Here is a 22933-nt window from a genome sequence, read left to right on the forward strand (position 1 = left end):
AGCCAAACTATGCAAAGAATTTGAGGAAATTCTTTCAAAGTTCTTTTCAGAACACTGCAGTGAACTCCCACTTTAAAAGCATGGATCTAGTGGAAATACTAGATGTTTGTTATAATAGAGAAAATTAGGAACAGATCAGACACTTAAGTGTGTCATATCTTTCCTTTTGCATCAGTTCAATGAAATTGAATAACTAAATTTATCTGTTCTGATCCACACATTGCTATATGATAATTTTCAACTTTTTTTATTCAATCTTTTTCTTTAACAAAGAGGCAGAACTAAAAGCACACAACATATCTTCCACACTCCCCTTTTACAATTCTTTTGTTTCTTCTGAAGAATAAACCATATGCATTTCTCAACTGAGATATTATGCACTGTACCACTATCATACAAAAATATGCTGCAACTACTAAAATATTATTGTACCACAGCCTGTTTTGTTTTAATATAATTTTAATTTATTTTAAAAATAGTAATCATAGCCATTTAAAAAATGCAAACATTTTCACTTTCACCTTTTTCAGGAAAAACTAACAGTAGTCACGATTGTGAGAAACTAAAATTATGCTTATGTTCTTTATTATGCTATAGTTATGACTATTATGTTTAGCACAACAGATACAAGACACAGTAATTAGAAGCTAAGTTTGACTTAAAATGCAACACCAGAGATTCACCAACAGACAAAGGAATGATAAACCACCTCCTCCAGGGCAACCACTTAAAGATCACTCTAGTGTGGTGGAAAACATGACATCCATTTTCAGGGATAAAATACAAATGAAAGCAGAAAAAAAACTATAATTGTGCAATAATAATGAAGGTGAAAATGACTGAATATTACAACAATTTTGGTATTCTATAGTACTTTGTAAAAAATAGAAAAACACAATTATGTGACCTGAATAAAAATTAAGAGAGAGACAAAAGTAAGACATGAAGCATGACAAAGCACTGACTTCATGCATTGCACCACTTGCTTAAACTGGAAAAATAAGTATTTAATATTCTTTACTTTAAAACCTAACTTTAAATTCCAATGGTATTTCTGAAGTAAGAAGTACTTCCCTGTAATCCCAAGTTATTAGATGTTTATTAAAACATTCTGTCACAGTTGCCTTGTATTTCAGACTGTGAAGTCTGACTACAAATACCTTTTTGGTTCAAGGATCAACTCAGTTATATCATTTCTTAGGAAGAAAAAACCTGAGGTTTTTTTGATCTTGGAGGAACAGGAAGGTATTAAAGAAACGCAGTCTTTGCGCAACTAGAGAAGAATTAGGGCTTTTCTTGCAGAAAATCGTCTTTCCGTTCCTGATTTGAAGAAAGTCACTGTGAAGAAGACTGCAATTTTAGTCACAAAATACAGAGAAAAAGGACACACAATGGAAATGCCATTCAAAGAAATAGAGCACATGGTATGTGATTGAAAGAAATTATGTGTAATTCTATACCATACACTGACTGCATTCTGAACAGCTGCCATTAAGCGTGAACTCTTTCAGGTGAGTTTCTCTGCATTTTTGCACGTAACCGAGTAGCAAGTAGAAAGCAACATAAGGTAATTATACCTGTTGCAATCCTTCTGTACCATATGCTGCCCTCATTTCTTCTAGCTCTCTGTTTAGCTCTTCAATCTCTTGCTGTTTCCCAGCCAATTCATTCTCCATCACCTCTAGCTGCGTGCGAGAGTGCTGCATTCCATGCTCAGAACAAATCTCTCCAACTCCAAATTCTTCTTCCTAAATCAATCCAAGTTCCTTAACATGCCATTTTTTAATGCTTTATCACAATAAGTAAACTCAAGTATCAAATTCCGTATCAAATGCCACCTTAGTACATTAACATACAATACAGCATCGAAGATCTTATTGCCATGGTAACCTCCTTTGTTAGTATAATTCACACCTCAAGAGCACTGACATAAAGCATTTCTGCAAGTTCTGCTTTATAATCTTAATCTTAATAGAAGTAGTAAATTGTTTTGCATTTCAAGTTTAATGATACAATGTATTAATATATAACAAACAATGCAGATGCAGAGCACAGCATGCCAAATAAAGTATTAGTCAGCAACAGTTTTTGTTCAAAACAAATTGTTTGAGGTTTTTAGTATTCACCATTAGTATTACGATTCAATTTGCAATACTGTACCCTGATTAAGTCTGCAGGTATAGCTGTTCTTGTCACAAAACTGCAACCATTTACCTGTATAAAGACAATTTCTAAATACATTATTATTTGAAATAGAGCTTGATTTCTATTTTCCATTCATTTGAATCTTATGTGATGATTCCTGCAGACCCACGGGAATTTTTATGCTACAAAAATTTATTTCATTTGAAATACAAAATAGCTTTATATGTAGTAAATTGCATCAAAGTAAGCATAGGTAACAGGTAAAACACCCAAAATTGCAAAAATAGATACTACTGTCTAAAAACAAAAACCATATTATGAATTTAAACACCTAGAGAAAACAAAGGAATTCAGATTTAAAGGTCAATGCAAAGCTTTATACTTTAAATGATTAAAATGCAGTACTATTACATTTTAAATTACATGTTTAGTATTTCTATATATCACTAAACATAGTTATGCTTTCTAAAAGGTATTTATACACCCCAAGATTTACTATTGCTGAAAGTCACCAATCTCTCGATAGTGGATGAAAGACAGTATCATAGACTCTCATCCTCAATTTGAAGGAATTTCTTAAGATTGAAAAAGAGCAGAAATTATACATTTAACATAAGATATTTGCAAAAAATCCTCTTTCACTCACCTAACACTGCAACCCCTTTCAGCTTCTATGAGAATTTTGGTTCTACAGACTGTGCAAACCAATAATGACGAATCTCCAAAAGGCAAGCACAAACCAAAGTAGCAGTTACAGGTTAAAAAAAAAAAAAATCCAAATGAAAAGAATACGCTGTGCACTTGTGAGTAACCATAACAGACAGGCAGACTTTTAAAACAGCAGACCAATGTTTTAAAATGAGAAAGCAAGAACAGCTGTATTTCCCCTCAGAGCTGTTTATTACATCAGAGCCTGAAACAAAAATAATGGTACTAGAGATGGAAAGGCATCATAGCATTTCAGACCCAAATACTATAATTACATCAAAAAAAGAAGCTATACTGCTCAGACATCTGCCATAGTCTAGATCAGGGCTTATTTACAAAGGACTATCATGCCTGAGGAAATCAATAAGTTACCCGACATGGAAGTACATTGTTATAAATGGGATCAATATAGTCATTGAGTTTGTATTAAGAGAATGAATATACCTGCATTAGACAGGAATTTGCAGAGCTGACACAATGCCCTTTCAATTCCTGACTTCCTCAGTAAAAAGGAAGACACCACAGAGACATTACTACTTTATTTCAGAAAGAATAAAGAAAATTGCAGCAAACAGCAGTCCAGGCAACTCACAGAGGCACTGCACATCGTTTGTGCATTGCCAGATGTTCACTCTACATTCAGACATACAAGTGTCTACACAGCGCCTGGCACCAATGTCTTCATTCAGACTTTGGCGCATGTCCCAGATTAACACCACTAGTAGTTTAATAGAAACTCTATTATGAAATACTTCTTTTCCTTTTTTTAACTCCCATTTTATTTAGGCTTAATTGATAAAGATGTAGTGTATGATTCTTGTAATCTACCACAATGGACATGCTTCTCTTCCTGTGAATCATTTCTGTGTGCAACAATCAAAGACTCTTAGATGCTTTATAACAAGAGCTACTAGGAAAGACATAAAAGACTTATCTCATTAGATGTTCCAGACTCCTTAGCAGCTGAAATTTCTACAAAAGACCTTTTACTTATAAAAGGGATTTTGCTATACACATTCAGAACAACTGTCTGGGACTTTGGAAATCCCGCCTCATTTCACAGGAGGTTCTTAGACATCACAGAAGTGAACCACAACAACACGGTAGTCCATGCTGTTTCCCATCTGATACCTTCTCCTTTCAAATGCCTTAAGCTTTCTGGTAAAGTGCAAGTTGAAACACGGCAAGACAACAAACTGCACTGTAATCTATGGAAAAAGCAGCCAGACTGCTGCGGCAGGGTGCTGTGCTGATGGGAACCTCACAAGCAGCCTGGCAACTTCTGGCATGACAGAAATTCCACTGTGTCAGAGCAGACAGACAGCTGGGGCTGAGTTATTAGCTTCAAAATACCTTAATTTAAAATTGATTTTTCACTCATCTGCAATATGTGAAGACTGCAGTCCAGATACCAACTTCAGTGTTAATAGATGTCTACACAAGGCCTGTTGGACTTCTGCGTTTTGTCTCATGGCCCCAGTGGTTTACCCATATAGAGATCTTCTGCAAGCCCATAAACACTATTAATGTAGACTCTCATAATTTCTTCTTTTAACGCTTTGCGGTTCGCCTTTAATGCTGAAATGTCCTTACGCCTTAATGCCTTATGATGCGCTTAGTTACATACCCCAGCAAACAATTAAACATTTAAAGAAGCAATCAAACTGCATAGCATTTTAAGGTAATGGAAGCAAGAAGTAACAGAGCTCTAGCTATAATCACATATACAAATAACCACAAAGTAAGAAAAAAATTAAATTTTACGACACATTAGCTACCCAGGAGCAACTGTTTTAGTGAAAAAAAGACATGAAAAAGTGAAGGTTATGCAACTTCCTCAAAGGACATTCTGGCTGATTTTTCTTCCTTGCTTGTATTTTCAAAATAATTCACAGAAATAGTATTTACTAGTATAAAGTAAAATATAATTTGTAGTCTATTGGCTAAAAATAAAGGTATAATTTATATTGCATCAGTAAATACATGTGTTTAAGACAAATGAAAGGAATCTTCTTCCAGAGAAACACAAGGAAAATCAACTTCCACCACTGAATTAAGGCAGTGATTCATGACAATTGCCACCAGAGGTCAGGATTAAATTTATGAAATCACTGTATCTGTTGTAATGTTCCCTAGACCTTGGAAGACCTGAAATTGTACCTCAGAAATAGCAGTAATAATATATAATGTGTAACTACTTATAACATTAATGCCAGTACTACAGAGATTTCCCTTTATAAATAGCAAATTCATGCTCAGCATAAATCAATACATACTGTTCAATCACTGAAAAATATAGAAAATACCTTAATGCATGAAAATAATATAACCTATTACAGACTGGCAAGCAGACTTCTGATTAAAAAAATGCTTTGATTTGGTAGTAGAAACACACAGAAGTATCTGGAATGGATTAACAATTTTACCTCGTGTTTTCATCCCCCCCCCCCCCCCCCCTTTTCTTTTACATTTTGGACATCTGATTCATTCACAAAAATTAATACTTAGAACTCCAACACTGCTTGTCCATGTTCTTAGCTTCTCCTCAATTTCCTAGTTACGTCACAACTGACTATATGAAACTTAGCTAAAATTAGCAAATAGGGCAACTTGGGAAAATTAATTTCAGTTGGGTTTTTTTTTTTTATACTCCATAAGCAAACACCATTTTCAGTTTGTGCCTAGAATAATAGGCACAATAAAATAAAAGAAGTGCCTAGAAATGCATCTGTCATTGCATTTTTGAGGAAATCTGCAATTTTGAGGAAATCTGCAATTTTTTAAAAGGCACATTCAGAAGGCAGTCTGGCTGTAATTCTGTTGTCTTTAGTATCTGAAAAATTGCTCCCTAATATACTCTGTAGGCACCTACAGAAATCTTTGAAGAATGAAGCAGGGTAAGTTAAATTGTTTAGATGTGAAAATTCATTTTAAAATGAGAGCTTTGAATTCGGCTGATACTAATAACAAAACACTAAAAATCAGAACATATCCACAATTATCACGAGGCATTATGCCAGATCTTTTCTGTATTCTGTCTCCTTGTGCAAAGACGTGTTTTCTTGAGCTTTTGCAATCAGTCTCCAACACTGCTTCCTAGAACCTCAGAAGCGATCAAAATTTCTTAAGTCGTATTTAATTATATATGTAATACCTCTCACTTGTAAAAATACATGAACATCAATGCCATTGTCAACTGCTTTCAAGGGCTCATTCTTCACATACTGCATATTCCATTTAATAGTAATCACACACCATGGTGACGCATATTCTAAAAAGATGCAGTAAGGACACAGCATTTGTTCAAAGGTGTATTTGCTACACTCTCAATGGCAAACTGTGTGCACATACTGCCCTATCATCTTAGCATACATAAAGCAAACTCAGATTCTTTTTGTTCTTTGCTACTTTAATTCATTGGACAGAATAAACTACATTTTATCTATGAAAAATACTAAATCTTTAAACTTTTAAATCCCCTCCCACCCCCCCTACCTCTCCCGATAGAGTTTGCTTCAACCCCTTGCACCTATCCCTCCATAAAAATATTTTTTCTTTCTTTCATTTACAGCACTCCCCAGCAGCTGGACTAGAATATTCAATTCCAAAAGTGCTGGTCTCAGATATTTTTAAATTTGCATTTCAAAAAACATGCCATAAGAACGATCACAATTCACCAGACCAAGGGTCCATACAATTCAGTATCATGTATTTGAAAGTAGCCAATAATGAATGTGAGGGAATATTTTCCCTGTACTCTCAAGTGCCTTCTCACAACACACCAGAAGAAAGTGGGGGTGCTTATAAACAAGGACAGGAGGAAAAAGTGGGAGAGAAAGAGTCAAACTGGGGAAGAGAGGGACAGGAAAAGAATTCCACTAAAAAGGCTGAGACCAAATCTACAGAGGAAACTGTAACTGGGATTTGATGAGAGAGGTTGGAAAGCAAAACTACTGCTTTCATCTAGGACAAACTGAGCTGAATATTAGGAACATAAGAAGAGGGAATAAAGGAGAAAAGGTTTTCAAGGGAGAAGGAGAAAAAAATATTAGAAGAAGAAAGAAGGAAGAACAATGCTTGGATAAAGTTGGAAAGGCTGGGAAAGAAACTGGGCTTCGGAATGACTGAGGAAGGAAAAGGAAGAATAGAAACAGTCTGAAAAGCCTATAAGACTGAGCTAAGAAACCAAGCAAGGGGAAAAAGGGGATGGGCAAGGGAAGGTGAAAAGATTGACAGGAGCTATTACAGACAAGGGAAGAATTTACAAAAAACTAGGGGATAGAAAACAGACACAGAGTTGGTCAAGCAAATAGGCTGGGAGAAGGAGCAAGTGAAGACAAAGCATTTAAGTTTGGAAAGAAAAGTCGTTCCAGTTTTCAGGGCACGTCTAGACTGCCGACTGTGCTAATGATTTTACTTTTGCACCATGCAGTGCAACAGGTCAGGGACATGTTGTCTGGTGTGTATATTCCCTTAGGCTTCACAATAAGCAGCTATAATACCAGTATGGAACAAATAGTTACTCTAAGGTGTAGTCACCTTCTCTTACAAAAGCCTAGATCAAGAGAGGAACAAAGTATTCTACACCAAATTTACTTCAGCAACAGAGACTCATTTGATTACTTCATCCCCTCTTACTTATTGCCAAGCTTAAGACTCTTGGGTGTATTTTGCAGAAGCGTTTAGCACAGTTCTGCAAAACAAACCCCAGATTGTCCCTACAGAAAGTGACTGTTTGAGACATTAAAAATTATTTTTTTAAACTAGAAACAATATTTACTGTACTCAGATATTCCATGGCTATTTCTTGCAAGCATGTTCTTGACCCACATTTATGCATGAGGCAGTTTACTCCTTACAAACATAACAAACTGTTTTATTTGGCAAGACTAAAGTTCCATATATACTACGCTTCGACGTGACAGAGATGAGCAGTAGATGCCAATGTGTGATGGGTTGACCCCAGCCAGCAGCTAAGCCCCCCCCCCAGTCACTTACTCAATCCCCCACAAGTGGGATGGAGGAGAGAATCGTAAGGGCAAAAGCAAGAAAAATTCATGGGTTGAGGATAAAGACAGCTTAATAAGTGAAAGAAAACAAAACAAAACCCCCAAACAACAAGCGATGCAAAGGCAATCACCACCTCCCACCAGCAGACTGACGCCTAGCCAGTCGCTGAGCAACGGCTGCTTTGGAACTCATTAAAACGTAATCAACTTGTTAAATAGTTTCCCACAGAAAATTAGTAGAAATTATGCACAGCCACAACTCCAATGGCAACATGAAGCATGAACACAACCATAATGATGACATTGTTACAACGGTTCATATATCTACTGCATTACTGATTATAGTAGCCTTCCCATTATGTAGTTGACATAATGCTTGCTTTAATGGTACATTAATCATACCAGTAATGGCATAGAATCATAGAATAGTTTGGGTTGGAAGGGACCTCTAAAGGTCATCTAGTCCAACCCCCCTGCCGTGGGCATTTATTAATGCTGCGGGCAAAAACTAATTTTTAATGTCTCAAACATGTAACAGCTTTGTCTATAACATCACATCTGCTCTTTCTTTCCTTCCCTTTTTGAAAAACAATGCACAGCATTGCAGTAAACATGTAAAAGAAAAAGTTGAAAGAAAAGTTAGGAAAAGTGTTACTTCAGTCTTACCTCAGAACTGTAATCTTCTACCGTGGTGGAAATTTCACTTTCCGGCTAAAATGAAATATTAAAATATTTACAATGATGGCACTCTAAAAACATTAAACAAGACATTTTTCATCTGTTTCTGAGAATGTAGACAGCATTCAAAAATATTAAAGTATACAAGAATTTGATTAGAATATATAGATATCAAAGGCCATCTTCACTTCCTTGAAATCCTAGCTTTAAAAGAGAAAAAGTTACTTTGCTGGTCAACTATAATCATGGAAACATTATAATTACATGACAAAGTCTTCTAATGAAAATACAACCTGCAGGTACAAAATAATATTTTGGAAGTGTAACTTATAATTGGGGGGGGGGGGGGGGGGGGTTGGTTTTGTTGGTTTTTTTTAAAAAGAAATAAGGAGTACAAGAAAAGGACTTTTCTCTGATAGATCGATTTTACCTAATTAGGAACTTTGCTGGCTTAAGAACACAATCATATATAGAATGTCATTTTCATGTTGACTAGAATTTTAAAACAAACACACATATTTTCCTTCAGCTTCCATGGAAACCAAGGAAAGATAAAAGCGATCAGGAAGAACAAGGACAAAAACTCAAATCTTGTGATCTAATGAATTACAGCAATTAAAGGAACAAAGCCTTAATAAACTGAGCATAAACATGCCATGGAAGAAGCTCGAATTAAATACAGAGTACGTTGGTGAACTACATACAATGTAACAGGTTTGAGAATAAAGATGTTAGTAGGAAAATATGAAAAATATTCAAATTTTCCATATAAGGTGCACTACTGGAGAATAAGTAAGTGCCCTTTTGAACTCGAAAAGTCTAATTTTGAGTTAAAACTACTTTAGCAAAAATGAAGTGTACATAATACAGCTTTTTCAAAATTCACTTAACACGTTAGCCAGCCTCACATTAAATCAGTCTCTGTTTTACATTGAATTCTGTCAGCCTTATTTTCAGAGGAACATAGTCAGTTTTGCATCAGCAGACATAAGTAAAATTTGGAACTGTCAACTGTGTTTTCTTTGGGTTTTTTGTTTGTTTGTTTTTAAAGAAATCTGCCACTCAGACCTACTGCAGCTCTGCAGTTTTTACAATCCCATCATCATCGATTCTACGTATTTTGTATCCAATATGTAGCTCCACAATGTAATTAACCCCCCAAAAATGGTATTATTTTACATACAGAGTGCACAAAACTAACTTAAAATATTAATGTGGAAGCTAAAACTCATACAATGCGTATGATTTGAAAAATTAAAAAGGTCCACCTTAAAAATAAGCCACAAACTGAAACAAAATAATGTTTTAAAACTATAGGGTGACAAAAGTGTTTCTGCTGCTGAATACACAATTAGTACTTAACACTTAAAAATTTAATTTTTTTTATATCAATATGTATTTTTATTCATATTATAGATACTTATATGTATATTTGTGTATATACATGCATACACACACTCACAAATTTTACATATTGTTTGTAGTCTATGCCCTTAGTCTAGGACAAAGTCCTCTGGAAGGAATAAAATAAGGGAAAACCACATTGTTATTTTTTTTCCATAATACAGATAACAAATGTATGGCCAATCATCCTACAATTTTCCATCGTTTGTTCCAATTCAGAAGACTTCAAAAAGAAAGATTAGAAGTATTCCTATAGAAGCTCAGAAGTATTCCTATAAATTTACATATTTAATTAGATCTAACGACTCTTGAAGTTCTTTATATAGTGCATGAAATACAGGCACTTCTTCAACATGCAAAAAACAAGGACAAGTAGACTGACTTCTTACATAGTTTTTCCTTGTAATACTTTTGAATTATATAAACAGTCCCTTGTTTATAAGAAAGATGATAAATGACTATTTAAAGCCTGGGATAAGCTCAAACCTAGTAGATAATCATAGTAAAAGGCAAAGAACTTGTAGATCAAAGCTTAGGCTAGAGTGAGAAAACATGAATTCTCAAAGGAAGGTGGTTACTGAAAATAATTCCCTAATTTTTTATGGTAATTTGGCCAGATTCGAGATTTTTAAAAAATTACTATATTGCTGGTCCTTTCTGAATACCAATCTAAAGTGAAAAAACACTAAAATAATTTTAAAAAAAATTACCAAAAACCATATAGTGCTCCATCAGTTTAGGTGTGTAATATCTGTTAGCAGCATAAATAATCTTTCCAAAATCTCTCCTTCAATCCCGCATCTAGACAGTTTTTTGGCTGACCAAGCTTATTTCAAAATCCAGTATTCTACCACCTATGCACCATAGCATTTTCTTGCTACAAACAGCTATTCTCTTCTGGCAAGACATTTTAATTTTTTATTTAGCATTTTCTTCACTGACAATGTGGTTGATAGTTAAAATGCACTGAACAGATATCTCAAAGACTATAGGCAACTATCTTGATCAACTCTGCAGGTAGTACCTGTAATGATAACACTTAAGTATTCAGAAAATTAAAAACACTTTCATCTGTACACATTTTTCAGAGGAAATACTGCAAGATGATACAAAAAAAGGGAGTAATCAGCCTGTGGAACACAGGAGGTCCATTTCAGAGTAACTTGTTTCTGTATGCAGTTAAGCACTGCTCAGAAGTCACATTCTTTGGCACTGGATGCCCAACATTATCACAGGATTCACAAGAGAACTCATATACAAAATTGGCCACAAGAACTGAAAAGCGATTTTTATGTTTCTTTAGAAAACTTTCATAGGTGACAATAAAACAGTTCGCAAGAACGGACATCAAGTACTAAACTACTCCAATTGCAATGGATGAAAGTATTAAAGGGCGAGAACCAAGACTGAGTATTCATGGAACAGAATTCTACCTGAAGTAAATTATTGACTCTTTTATGACCTCAGTGTAAACGGTTACAAAAATGTAACTACAAAATTCTGGATTCATTCTTGAACATGTATTAGCCAGTGGTAGAAGTGAAAACAAGTTTATTTTAGCTTGGCCAGTTTCACATGGGTCACTAGTGATCCATAGATGATCACAACCTGAGTAAGACTAATTAAGAGGACCATGACTAGGAAGGGAGGCAAAGAGAATGTAAACTGAAAATCCCAGTCATGAAACCCTCTCTTTAGGTCATCCTGAACTTTATTGGTCTTTACTATTTGTAGAACATTCTGAATATGAAGTGCTATTCTTATATATTGCCTCGTCATGCCTTTCTTAGCTCCTAATCCGAAAACCATTTAATTCAAAGGAATGTATTCCCTGGTAATTTATAACCCAAACCAACTGATTACAATCAGATTTAAATAGAGTACATCTTAGTGGAGATAAACCACTGCCAAATCTGAATATAATCTGCAGCGAGGTACCCCACTCCTCAGTGTATGAATTTCCTATATCAGAAAACATCATCAACAGAAAGGTAACCTAAGCATTTAATTAGTCAGCCTGACCTCGGTGCCGGGGAAGATTATGGAGCGGCTCATCTTGAGGGCGCTCACAAGGCATGAGCGGGACAACCAGGGGATCAGGCCTAGCCAGCACGGGTTCATGAGAGGCAGGTCCTGCTTGACCAACCTGATCTCCTTCTATGACCAGGTGACCCGCCTAGTGGATGAGGGAAAGGCTGTGGATGTGGTCTACCTGGACTTCAGCAAGGCCTTTGACACTGTCTCCCACAGCATTCTCCTAGAGAAGCTGGCAGCTCACGGCTTAGACAGGTGGACTCTGCGCTGGGTCAAAAACTGGCTGGACGGCCGGGCCCAGAGAGTTGTGGTGAATGGAGTTACATCCAGTTGGCGGCCGGTCACGAGCGGTGTTCCCCAGGGCTCAGTACTGGGGCCGGTCTTGTTTAATATCTTTATTGATGATCTGGATGAGGGGATTGAGTGCACCCTCAGTCAGTTTGCAGATGACACCAAGTTGGGCAGGAGCGTTGATCTGCTCGAGGGTAGGAAGGCTCTGCAGAGGGACCTGGACAGGCTGGATCGATGGGCCCAGACCAACTGTATGAGGTTCAACAAGGACAAGTGCCGGGTCCTGCACTTCGGCCACAACAACCCCATGCAATGCTACAGGCTTGGGGAAGAGTGGCTGGAAAGCTGCCCAGCAGAGAAGGACCTGGGGGTGTTGGTCAACAGCCGGCTGAACATGAGCCGGCAGTGTGCCCAGGCGGCCAAGAAGGCCAATGGCATCCTGGCCTGTATCAGAAATAGTGTGGCCAGTAGGAGTAGGGAAGTGATCGTGCCCCTGTACTCGGCACTGGTGAGGCCGCACCTCGAATACTGTGTTCAGTTTTGGGCCCCTCACTACAAGAAGGACGTTGAGGTGCTGGAGCATGTCCAGAGAAGGGCAACGAGGCTGGTGAGGGGTCTGGAGAACAAGTCTTATGAGGAGCGGCTGAAGGAACTGGGACTGTTCAGCCTGGAGAAAAGGAGGCTGAGGGGAGACCTCATCGCTCTCTACAACTACCTGAAAGGAGGTTGTAGCGAGGTGGGTGTTGGTCTTTTCTCCGAAGTAACAAGCGATAGGACGAGAGGAAATGGCCTCAAGTTGCGCCAGGGGAGGTTTAGATTGGATGTAAGGAAAAATTTCTTTACTGAAAGAGTGGTGAAACATTGGAACAGGCTGCCCAGGGAAGTGGTGGAGTCCCCATCCCTGGAGGTTTTTAAAAGACGTGTAGATGAGGCGCTTAGGGACATGGTTTAGTGGGCCTGGTGGTGTTGGGTTGACGGTTGGACTCGATGATCTTAGAGGTCTTTTCCAACCTCAATGATTCTATGATTCTATGATTCTATGAATTAGGTTTCTATTCTTTGGTAATATGGCCTTATCAGTCTTTAATTTAAAATTAAATACTCTGTAAATCTGCAAAGACCATTCTTCAATACAGGTAATTTCTGTGTCAGTAAATCTATTATGTATCAGTATTTACAGAGAGAAAGGAAGGCATCATACCAGAGGTTGTCTTATGCATCAAAGAAAATTGGAAAGATATCCCGGCAATCATTTGGCCAGACGGTGAACAGAAAGATGACTGGCTTCAGTCAGAACCATATGCTGCTGAGAATCTATGGTCTTCTCTCGTGGCACTTTACTATTGAACAGACCATTTCCAAACATTTGTTTATCTTCATTTTCCAATTTCAAAACATTTTTCAAGGGGTGCTAGATTATCTGAAGTGACTGGTCTAATTTTTACTACATTTTATTTATCCATCCTTTTTTTCAAATCCTCCATCTTATTGTACATTCCAGAATAGCTCTTCTCTAGTCAAAGCTTTGGGTTGTTCTTTGCTTTCATGCTTCTACCATAGGAATGCCTTACCCACATTCACCACTGACGCCTCTTCTCACTGAGGCGCCCTCTCTCTTTCTCCATACTGCTTATGTTTCCATATTTCTGTCACTTTTCTTCTTTAGTTCTTCTCAGGAATCCTACCCAGTGTCTCCTTCTTACTCTGTTTCTGTTCCTTGCCTGTCAAGTGTCAGGCACTAACAACTGGAGTAAGTTATAGAAATGAAACAATGAACACGAAGCTATAAACTTTATCACCTACTTGAGTAAACAGTTAAGCTATTCTAAAACTATTACCAAATGGATTTGTCCTGTGAAAAACAAAAGACGAGTTACTAATCCAACCTTAGTCAATTAGCAGGTATTCTTCATCACGGAACTTTCAACTTTTCTTTTCTAAGAAGCTTTGTATAATAGCTTTTACTACCCAGGTGGCTCAAGGACAATTTTACTGTGCCACAGGTTAATTTCTTTTGCTTTCCTGGCATTAATACATTCTTGCAAAGCAGTCTGCTCCGATGCATCATTTCAAGACTTCTCAGAGAAGGTGATCTCAGCAATTATTTACCCTGGAAGTCGCTTTTGCTTTCTTCCATTTTTAACTGCAGGAAGTCACAAAAAGAAGCAATCCTAAAACCAAGAGTTTCATTGATCCAATTTATTTCCTGGGCTGTCTCTTTTAGATTATTTTTACTCCTATATGGAAAAGGAGACTATGGATGTCAAGATCAAAAGATATCAGGCTGCAACCGAATAAAGACAAAACCCATAAGAAGATAAACTTCTATCCACAGAACTACCACAAAAGAGCCCAGTCAGGATTTTTAGATAGATAGGCGGTATAGTCAGATGTTCTGAGTCTATTTTGTGGTACAGAAAGAACAATTCTAAATATGAATTCCAGTAAAAGATGAAATAAGTAAGTGGAATCAAAATTTAGCTAGAAGATAATCCTGCATAATGCCTCCAGTAATCTTGCCTTACTCGCCTGACACAGCAGCCTATAAAGATTTAATGTTGGGTGAAAAAGCAAACAGCTCAAAGAATCTGCTTGTAATTCTCCATTGCAGAGATCAGCCTGAAACTGCCTATTACATTGGCTGCCATTTCAACTCAGCAAGCTCTAATCCAATTACTGTAATACAGGCTCTTGTGTCCAAATCATTGCACTTAAAAGACTAAAAACAGTAAGTTATGAGATTCATTGAAACTATTTCAGAATTTTTCCTCTTCTATTAATACTGCACAGATAGAGACTTTAGCAACCGTCTTCCCACTCCAAAATACCAGTTACGTATTTAATATGAATAAGCAGGCCACAGACAACACGTAACAAAGAAAAATGCTCTCCCAATTGGGAGCAGCTTTTTTTCAGTGGAAGAGAATACTGTTTTAGAAGTCACTAAGACATGAGCAATTTAGGAGAGTCAATTAACAAATAAACACTAATCACCATGCTTATTCTTTTAAAGCTACATTTAAAAAAACCCCCACAACCCCCCCCCCCAAACCCCAACAAACCAAAAAGCCCTATGCATCTCTATATTTATTTGTTTAAACATAAGATAAATTGCTTTGGGAATAAGGCAGACCTCAGAAAAATCATACCCAATCTTAAGAATATATTTATGTGTGCAATCTTTAGCAACTGCAGTGTAGATATTTCTTCAGAGTTGGCATTGAGAGGCCAACATAGGCTACTAGGCCCAACCTGATCTAATTAGATCTGCTTTGAGCACAGGATTAGACTAGATGACCTCGGAGGTCCCTTCCAACCTAAATTATTCTATGATTCTGTACTTTACCCTGTTTCTCCAATTGTAGTAGAGATATTTATCCTGACTGAGAGCAAGCACATCAGCAGAGTCCATCTGTAACACGCAATCATGATGTACTTCAAAATATATTTGGTTAAGAAAGTTTCTTCATACAGTTATCATATTTATGTAGACTATAATATTGTTAAAACAACAGTTTAAGTGATTCCCTCTAAACAGCTCTCTGCCCTAGCAGTCCTCTCTCCTTAGCTGTAGATAACCTGCTGCATTTCATTAAGGACACCTTTCTCTTTTTCTAGAAGGCAAAAAAATTCTCATCTTCACCTATGAAAACAGTCATTCTGGTATTAAATGCTCTTTAAAAAATTTATTACCTCTTCCAGGAAAAGCTATGAGTTGAACAGACACTTTTACTGAGTTACTACAAACAGTTTTGAAGCTCTAACATGAGCTTCCTAAGTATGAAAAGCTAGATATTAAAGGCATGTATCTATAAAGTTCAAAATATCTAGTGTACTGATATACTGTAGGCTCAAAATCGTAAAATAAATGGATCAATTATTTTACAAGTTTTTATTCACATGTATGATTTAGTCTGTCTGCCCCTCCACCAGGGTAACCTTTTTTTTTTTTTAAAACACAAATGAAAGAAATTTTCAAAAAGTGTCATTTCTCTATTACTTCTCAGGTGCTGGAAATGAGATAATGGAGCCAAAATAGTTACAAATGGTCCATCCTAGCACACGACTGACAAGTCAAAATGCAGAGTATTCATCTGTACTACATCTCTCAGAAAAGACTGCATTCATGTGCACAGAGCTGGGAATCTGCGTTGAGCTGCTTGTTCAGAATGCCACTCGTCCTTTTAGAGGCACTGCTTTTATGAATGGAATAAGCTGTTCTGTAAATAACATCAGCATCTCTTGTCCCTCATATGCCATATCTGGAACAACATATTACGTTACGTGAAATCATGTCCACTCAGAACTGAACTGGACTGCCGGTGTAGATCACATGGGGCATCTTACAACCTTCCTGGAGCATGTACTTTCAGCCACTAGCAATCAGTATTATATTTCATTAAGTAGTAAAAGTAGAGTATCTGTTTATCAGTCTCTTAAGTCATTCAGTTCTAAGTAGTGTTTTCTAAATTCATTCCTCCTCCTCATTAACCAGAAAGACTCAAATTACATTATGGATACAAGAAAGATGTTTAGTTTTGCATTTTGCTGTAGCCATAGCTGCAGTGATTGAAAATCCACCGCAATTTGTAAACTTTTAATAAAACAAAATGCATAAAATGAAGCAATGAAACAAAACCAATTTTTGCCCATTTAGGGAGTACAGGAGTACCAACAAACTCCATAATCTACAGTACACTGACTACCACAGAAAACATGATGCCAGCAGGCAGGTAGAAAGTGCCTTCTCTGGACATATTAAGGACAGAGGAGGCAAGGAAATAATATCCAAAATCTCATATAATTCCTTTATTCCCGCTCTCAAAATTAACAGAGTATTTTGCCCCCCTGCCCCACCAAAGTCTCAGGTTACAGCCTGAGACAAACTTACCTCAATGGTGTAAGTCTGGTTGTGTTTGATAATTTCTCCACTATGCAAAGTCCTGGTAATAGCAAAGTCAGCAGTGGCAGCTGCTCCCCTTCGGCTGCTGCATGTGGATGTTTCATCACCTCGAGATCGATCAGTATCAATCCCATCTTGTATTGATTCTTCATCTTTGATGTTTGCTGTTTTCTTCTTCTTTTTCTGCTTCTTTGATCCATTCTGACCATCAGTTTGTGCTTTCCGCTGCCTGAATTGGGCAAGCTGTATAGAAGGCAAAATCTTGTTAAAGGTGGAAGTTTTCCTCTTTATTACTAATGACATCCTCTATAAAGGCTTTACCAGCTGTTCTACATAAAGCTTCAATCTAATCACTACAGAAAACAAGTTGGAAGTTAATGCTGCATATCTGAGACACATTCAGATTATTCTTCCATTTACATAGTTTGCTTTAAAAAAAATTCTTAAATGTAAAACAACAATCTATTAATGAATTCCTTTTTGGCTTCATACTAGCAAGTTACTGTTCCACAGATTGATACCTAGAAATCAAAACATTCAAAGGTAAAGGTACAAATGTCATTATAAAGGACAAATGCAATGAGATAACCTCTGATCTCATTTTTCAATTTTATAGTAATAGATACCTCAAAATTAATTTACAGAAATTACTTTTAATTTTTATACCAGAAACAGAGAAAAGCAAACCATCCTTCCACCAAGTATTATATAAATTTTTCATAAAAAGTTTGTTAGAACTCGAAAAGCAGATCAAGTTACTGAAAACATCATAAAGAAATAGCAAAACACATAATGAGGGAATAGTCTAAAAACAAACAGTGAGCAAATTACAAGATACACTACCTTGTAGCAAAACATGCTGATGAACAAAAAGTCACAGGTGAGCCAGACACACAGTTGAAAAACCAATTAGTATGTAAGCTATTCAAATACTGTAAGACACTGCCTTTTGAAGAGCTTATCACTTTTAATCACTTTATAGTGGTTTACACAAGAAAATCCATTTAAAATATTTTTATCTTAACAAGAAAAGAATTTCTGTTCAAATAAGAAAAACAAGCATGACAGGTTTTACCAATTAAAATTCAAAATTAAACAGATTCTACCAATAAAACTTGGAAAATAATTATTTTTGTTTCCAACTGAAGAGTCCAAAAATAATTAAGTGCTACAATATGTTTTATAAATGTAGCTCCAATGTAAATACAAAGCATGCAAATAAAGACCCTGAAGCTTTAAATACTTTTTACACCAACTAATACACAAATATCATGTATTTCTTATAAATCTGCTGCAATTTTAAGAAAAAGCTATAGAAAAGATAGCATGTTTGCTCAGGATATTCACCAAGCGAGAAAGCCAGGCTTCCATCCAACCTCTTCAGCAGCACCCAAATCAAGCAGGACACAGGGATCCCCTTTCCCAGTCACTGTTTGGTTACAGTGCGAGCCATCACTTGAAGTGCTCTCTAGTCCTTATCTGGCCCCAAGATAGCTGAGAAGCCCCAATCTAAATAAATGCATCACTGACAGATCAGTTCTGACTTCTGGCTAGTTTATGCTTATGTCCCTTTATTTGTATTTCTTCGTGGGTTTCTTCAGCCTCCTCTCCATTCTTAGCACAACTGACAGCTTGGCATATGGCTCCTGCTCTGTTTACAGGAGGAGTACCTGAAGATTTGCTGAGCCAAATATGCTCACCTACGTATTTAATACTTACTTTCTCCCTACTACATCTCTAAGTAGTTCAACTTCATGATTTTTTTTTCCATTTTTTAAATAGGCAACTTTAATTATTTCACCAAAAATCTATAAAGCTTATAAACTCCACAAATTCGGAACAGGAAAAGAAAGGATAGTCTCCTCCTGACTTCAAAGTTTAAGAAAGAAAAAAAAAAAGCATAGATTTAGCTTCTCAAAAAAGGGAAGGGTGAAGGTTCCAGTTGTCTCCTTATGACATTACTACGTTCTCCTAAAACTGTACAATTACCTCAACAAAAGTTTTCAATTTATCCAAAAGACAAGCAGAATTTGTCCAAATGCCACAATGACATAAAGCAGACAATCTGATTTCAAGTGTAACTACTGAGAGATTTTGCTTTTTTTTTTACTTTTTATTTTTAAATAATGAAAGGCATGTAGTGCCACTGGTCAAGAACTCTCTTCCCCAACTTGATTGAAACCTTCTGTAATGGAAGGTTAAGTTGGTTTTTTTAAAGCAGCTTTACAGTCTTTATTTGTCTACAAAATTAGATATGTAGCTCAAGGACAAGTGAATTACTCTGTGTCTCTCCTCAAGTATTTTGCATATTTTAGCTGAGGCATCTGGGCATGCCAGATTTCTCTCCTTTCAAAATTAAGTTGTTGACTTTCACTTCTTCAGAATTAACAGATTAAACTCTACCATGGCAGTTATAAGCAGACCTTATTTTTTTTCTGTTTGAACATTGATGAAGATGGGCACATATGAAAGCTAAATGCATGTGCAAATTAAACTGTTATAGAAATTGTCAGCTGAGAACTTGTGTACTACAAAAATGTATGAGCAGCTAGTATTTTGGAAATAACTACACTATTAGTGACGGATGCATGCACGTATCACAGCACTTTTTACTCCGCACATTCATGTATATACAAAACTGTCCAGCTACTAATGCAACCTGACTTCAAATTCACATTTTTAATCAAATTTAAAAAAAAACTAGAAATGAGAGAAGCAGTATAACAAAAAGCTACTGCTAAACAAATACACTCTGTGATGCTCACATCAAGACAGGGGAGTCTCAGATACCAAATTCCTTCAGAAAATGGGACTCGGGAATTAGAGTCAAGGATCTATCTACATTGCAATGACAAGCAGGAAAAAGTCCACCAGCAGTCATGGGAACTAAGGAAAACAAATTTTGCAGAATTAAAACTTTAATTAAAACAGGAAAATACTTCCAAATTTTGTATTTCTAGGAAAATAGTTTTTCCAGTGTGAACAAAATGTGAAAAAAACACAAGCTGATACAATTATACATTCCTTTACCCTGTCTTCCAGGCACATCAGCTTGATAATGCCAAAACTAAGTCTGTGGAGAACTTAACACAGCTTCTGTCAGTTCTGAATCTGCAGTTTTGAAACAATTCAAATTCAAGTCTCTGTCGAGTTACAAAAGTTGCAAGCAAGAGCAAAAGATGTAAACACAGGAGCTACTCGGGGAGGAAGGATCCAAAAACAGAAGCTGAAGGACACTCAGAACAGGCTCTCTACATTGATCTGCCTCCAAGGAGTGATAGAGAAGGAGAGCTCTCTTTCCCCTTACCCTGGGAAAGCATCAGGAACATAGTCAGCCATGATGCAACTTTACCATAGGTTTTAGCACATCTGAAAGGCGATCTAGAGCAAGTTTTCTTTCACTCTCCGCCTGTCTGCCAGCACGCTGCCTCCAGCTTTTCCCATAATGCTGGTAAGACCGTGGATCCTCCAAGCAGTACTGAATCCTGTTAAAAATTCCATCAGTGTTTTCCAGTGGTGAGTAACAGCTGATTTTGCTCCTTATCCTTGACTCTCAGCTTTTGCATGTAAAATAACTAAAAACTTGCAATTTTCAGCTCATAGGTTTTTCAAGTCCTGCTTCTAGGCAAAAAGGCAATCCTCTTGGAGAGACATGTCCACCTTACAGCAATTTAAAAAATTATATTATGGAGTCCATGTTTATTGTCTGAATTACTTCTATTAAATATCCAGTGTACAATTACATTCTTAATTGTAATAAATAAATCGAAGTTTTAAGCTAAACTGTGAGAATGAAACTGTGTTTCTTTCCTTTTAATGCATAACAACTTACAATAAAATTGTCCAGGAATTTTACATGTTTATTTTCAGATTTCCAGAAGTGCCATTTACAATAGCTGCTCAGCTTTCCATTAGTTTGAAAAATGGGAAGCGATTGGATGTTAGCACTAAATTCTGTGGATGCACAAGACATGTTGCCTCTTATAAACAGAAAAACATTTATTGAAAGTCACAAGACTACAGTACAGCAACATGCAGATAAGTAATGGGTATACCTTTCAAAATTATTTTCCACAGTAAAATAACAATTGAATAGAAGAACTTAGATATTTAGAGGATATATTATCTAGTTCTAATTATAACTTCTTTCTACTTATGAACCCCAAAACAACATACTAGCACCAATCCCACATCACAGACTGCAGCAAAATCACAGACACATAGTACAACATTACCTTAGCTTTTAAATGCTGATATCCTCCAACTGGCAGAAAGTCAGAAAAGTGGAGGAGAACCAACTGCTATTAGGAACTAAATACTCTTGAGTCAGAAGGGAACTAACTTGCAGAGTGGTGGGGATTACTTGTGTAAACCATGTCAATTATGATAGTTAATGTACTGCTACAATTACAACAGCAGCATTATTTATTTATTCAGCTATCTTCAGCACATTCTGACCCTTGGCAATTGTGCCAGCAATCTAGATTGCTGGGACACACTGTCCATTGATTAATTTCAAATATGGTTTGACTGAGCTATTTCTAGATTAGAAGTGCACGTTAAAATAAAATTTGGCTCCAACAGAATGCAAAACTTAATCTTCTCTTAAGCATTTAAAAAAAAAAAAATCTGAACAAAAGCTGCAACATTTAATCACTGCCCATATATCAGCAAAAGAAAATACTGAAAAAATCCATGAAAATTAATTAACATTTAATGTAATTAAGTTACATTTATAAAGCATCAATAGCTATATTTTTATTTCACATGCATAAAAGACTTCTTAAAACAGAAACACATTAAGCTCCATTTAAAACTGGATGCTGCCTTATGATTGTTTATTATTCCTTAACATTTTCAGACAATGTATTAGATCTGGGTAGTCTCATTTTCAGAGGTATGACAGTTAAAAGGAATTGAAATTGCTCAGTGCCTCTGAAGAAGGTTGTTATGAAATAAGATAAACAATATCTGCTGTACTTATTGTTTAAAAAACAACTTCTAATTGCTAAGACAAGAAGTTTATAGGTAGCACATCTTGTACAAGTATAGTTGTACAGTTACACCTCATGTACCTGTACACAAACATTATTAGCTTCAAATTTTAACTAACATCAAATGCTTACGTCTCCAATTCAGTGCTGCATAGGCACCTCTTACAGAAAGAGCAGGGTCTGTTCATCTCTCACAGCCTTTCTTAAGTACAAAATCTGTTTCTTTTTTTAATACGTATTTAAAGAAGCAGCATAGAAGGACGAGTTGTGAACTTACAGACTGACAACAGGAAGGAACCTCAGAGAAGCTGCTATAGGCAAGTAATTATTCTTTTTCATTTCTACACTGTACAGTAGAAGCATGAATGGAGATCTACATCATGGTCTTGCATTTCTCAACTACTATAATTTCAAAAGATGTTCCAGATACTGCTTAAACTTCAGCTGAATTTGTCCTACTCATAGAAGGGGACTTGCTCTTTGCCAGAAGTTCTCAGTCACTCTGGTATCCAGTGAGAAATGTTCTGTGCTGGACCAGGTCATCTTTAGATCACTCAGTCAATGTAAGAAGACAAGGACTTCTGAATCTTCTTATCTATAGCTCAGAGCGGTGGTTAATGGCTGAAAGTCAAATTGGCAGTCCTATAACATTCAGTATCTTTATAGACAATCTGGATGATGAAATTGAATGCATCTTAACCAAGTTCATGGGTGACATCAAACTGGAGGAAAGGCAGATACACCAGAAGGAAGAACCACCACACAAA

The 22933-nt window shown here is 36.5% G+C and overlaps 1 protein-coding gene across 11 annotated transcripts in view; it reads right to left on the bottom strand.

The window, feature by feature from the left end:
• AKAP9 (A-kinase anchoring protein 9) overlaps positions 1-22933 on the bottom strand; it is a 120473-nt gene that overhangs the window by 76395 nt on the left and 21145 nt on the right. For 9 of the 11 annotated variants that reach the window (XM_076331534.1, XM_076331541.1, XM_076331542.1 and 6 more), the window contains exons 3-6: positions 17161-17415; positions 8529-8573; positions 2161-2214; positions 1578-1748 (exon numbers count right to left, since the gene is read on the bottom strand). In XM_076331534.1, coding sequence (XP_076187649.1) covers positions 1578-1748; positions 2161-2214; positions 8529-8573; positions 17161-17415 — 525 coding nt within the window. Of the gene's footprint in view, positions 1-1577; positions 1749-2160; positions 2215-8528; positions 8574-17160; positions 17416-18519; positions 18625-22933 lie in introns of those variants that run through there. The other 2 variants (XM_076331537.1, XM_076331540.1) reach the window with 2 other exon arrangements.

This window comes from Aptenodytes patagonicus, chromosome 2, assembly GCF_965638725.1.
Source record: "Aptenodytes patagonicus chromosome 2, bAptPat1.pri.cur, whole genome shotgun sequence".
Taxonomy (NCBI): Eukaryota; Metazoa; Chordata; class Aves; order Sphenisciformes; family Spheniscidae; genus Aptenodytes; species Aptenodytes patagonicus.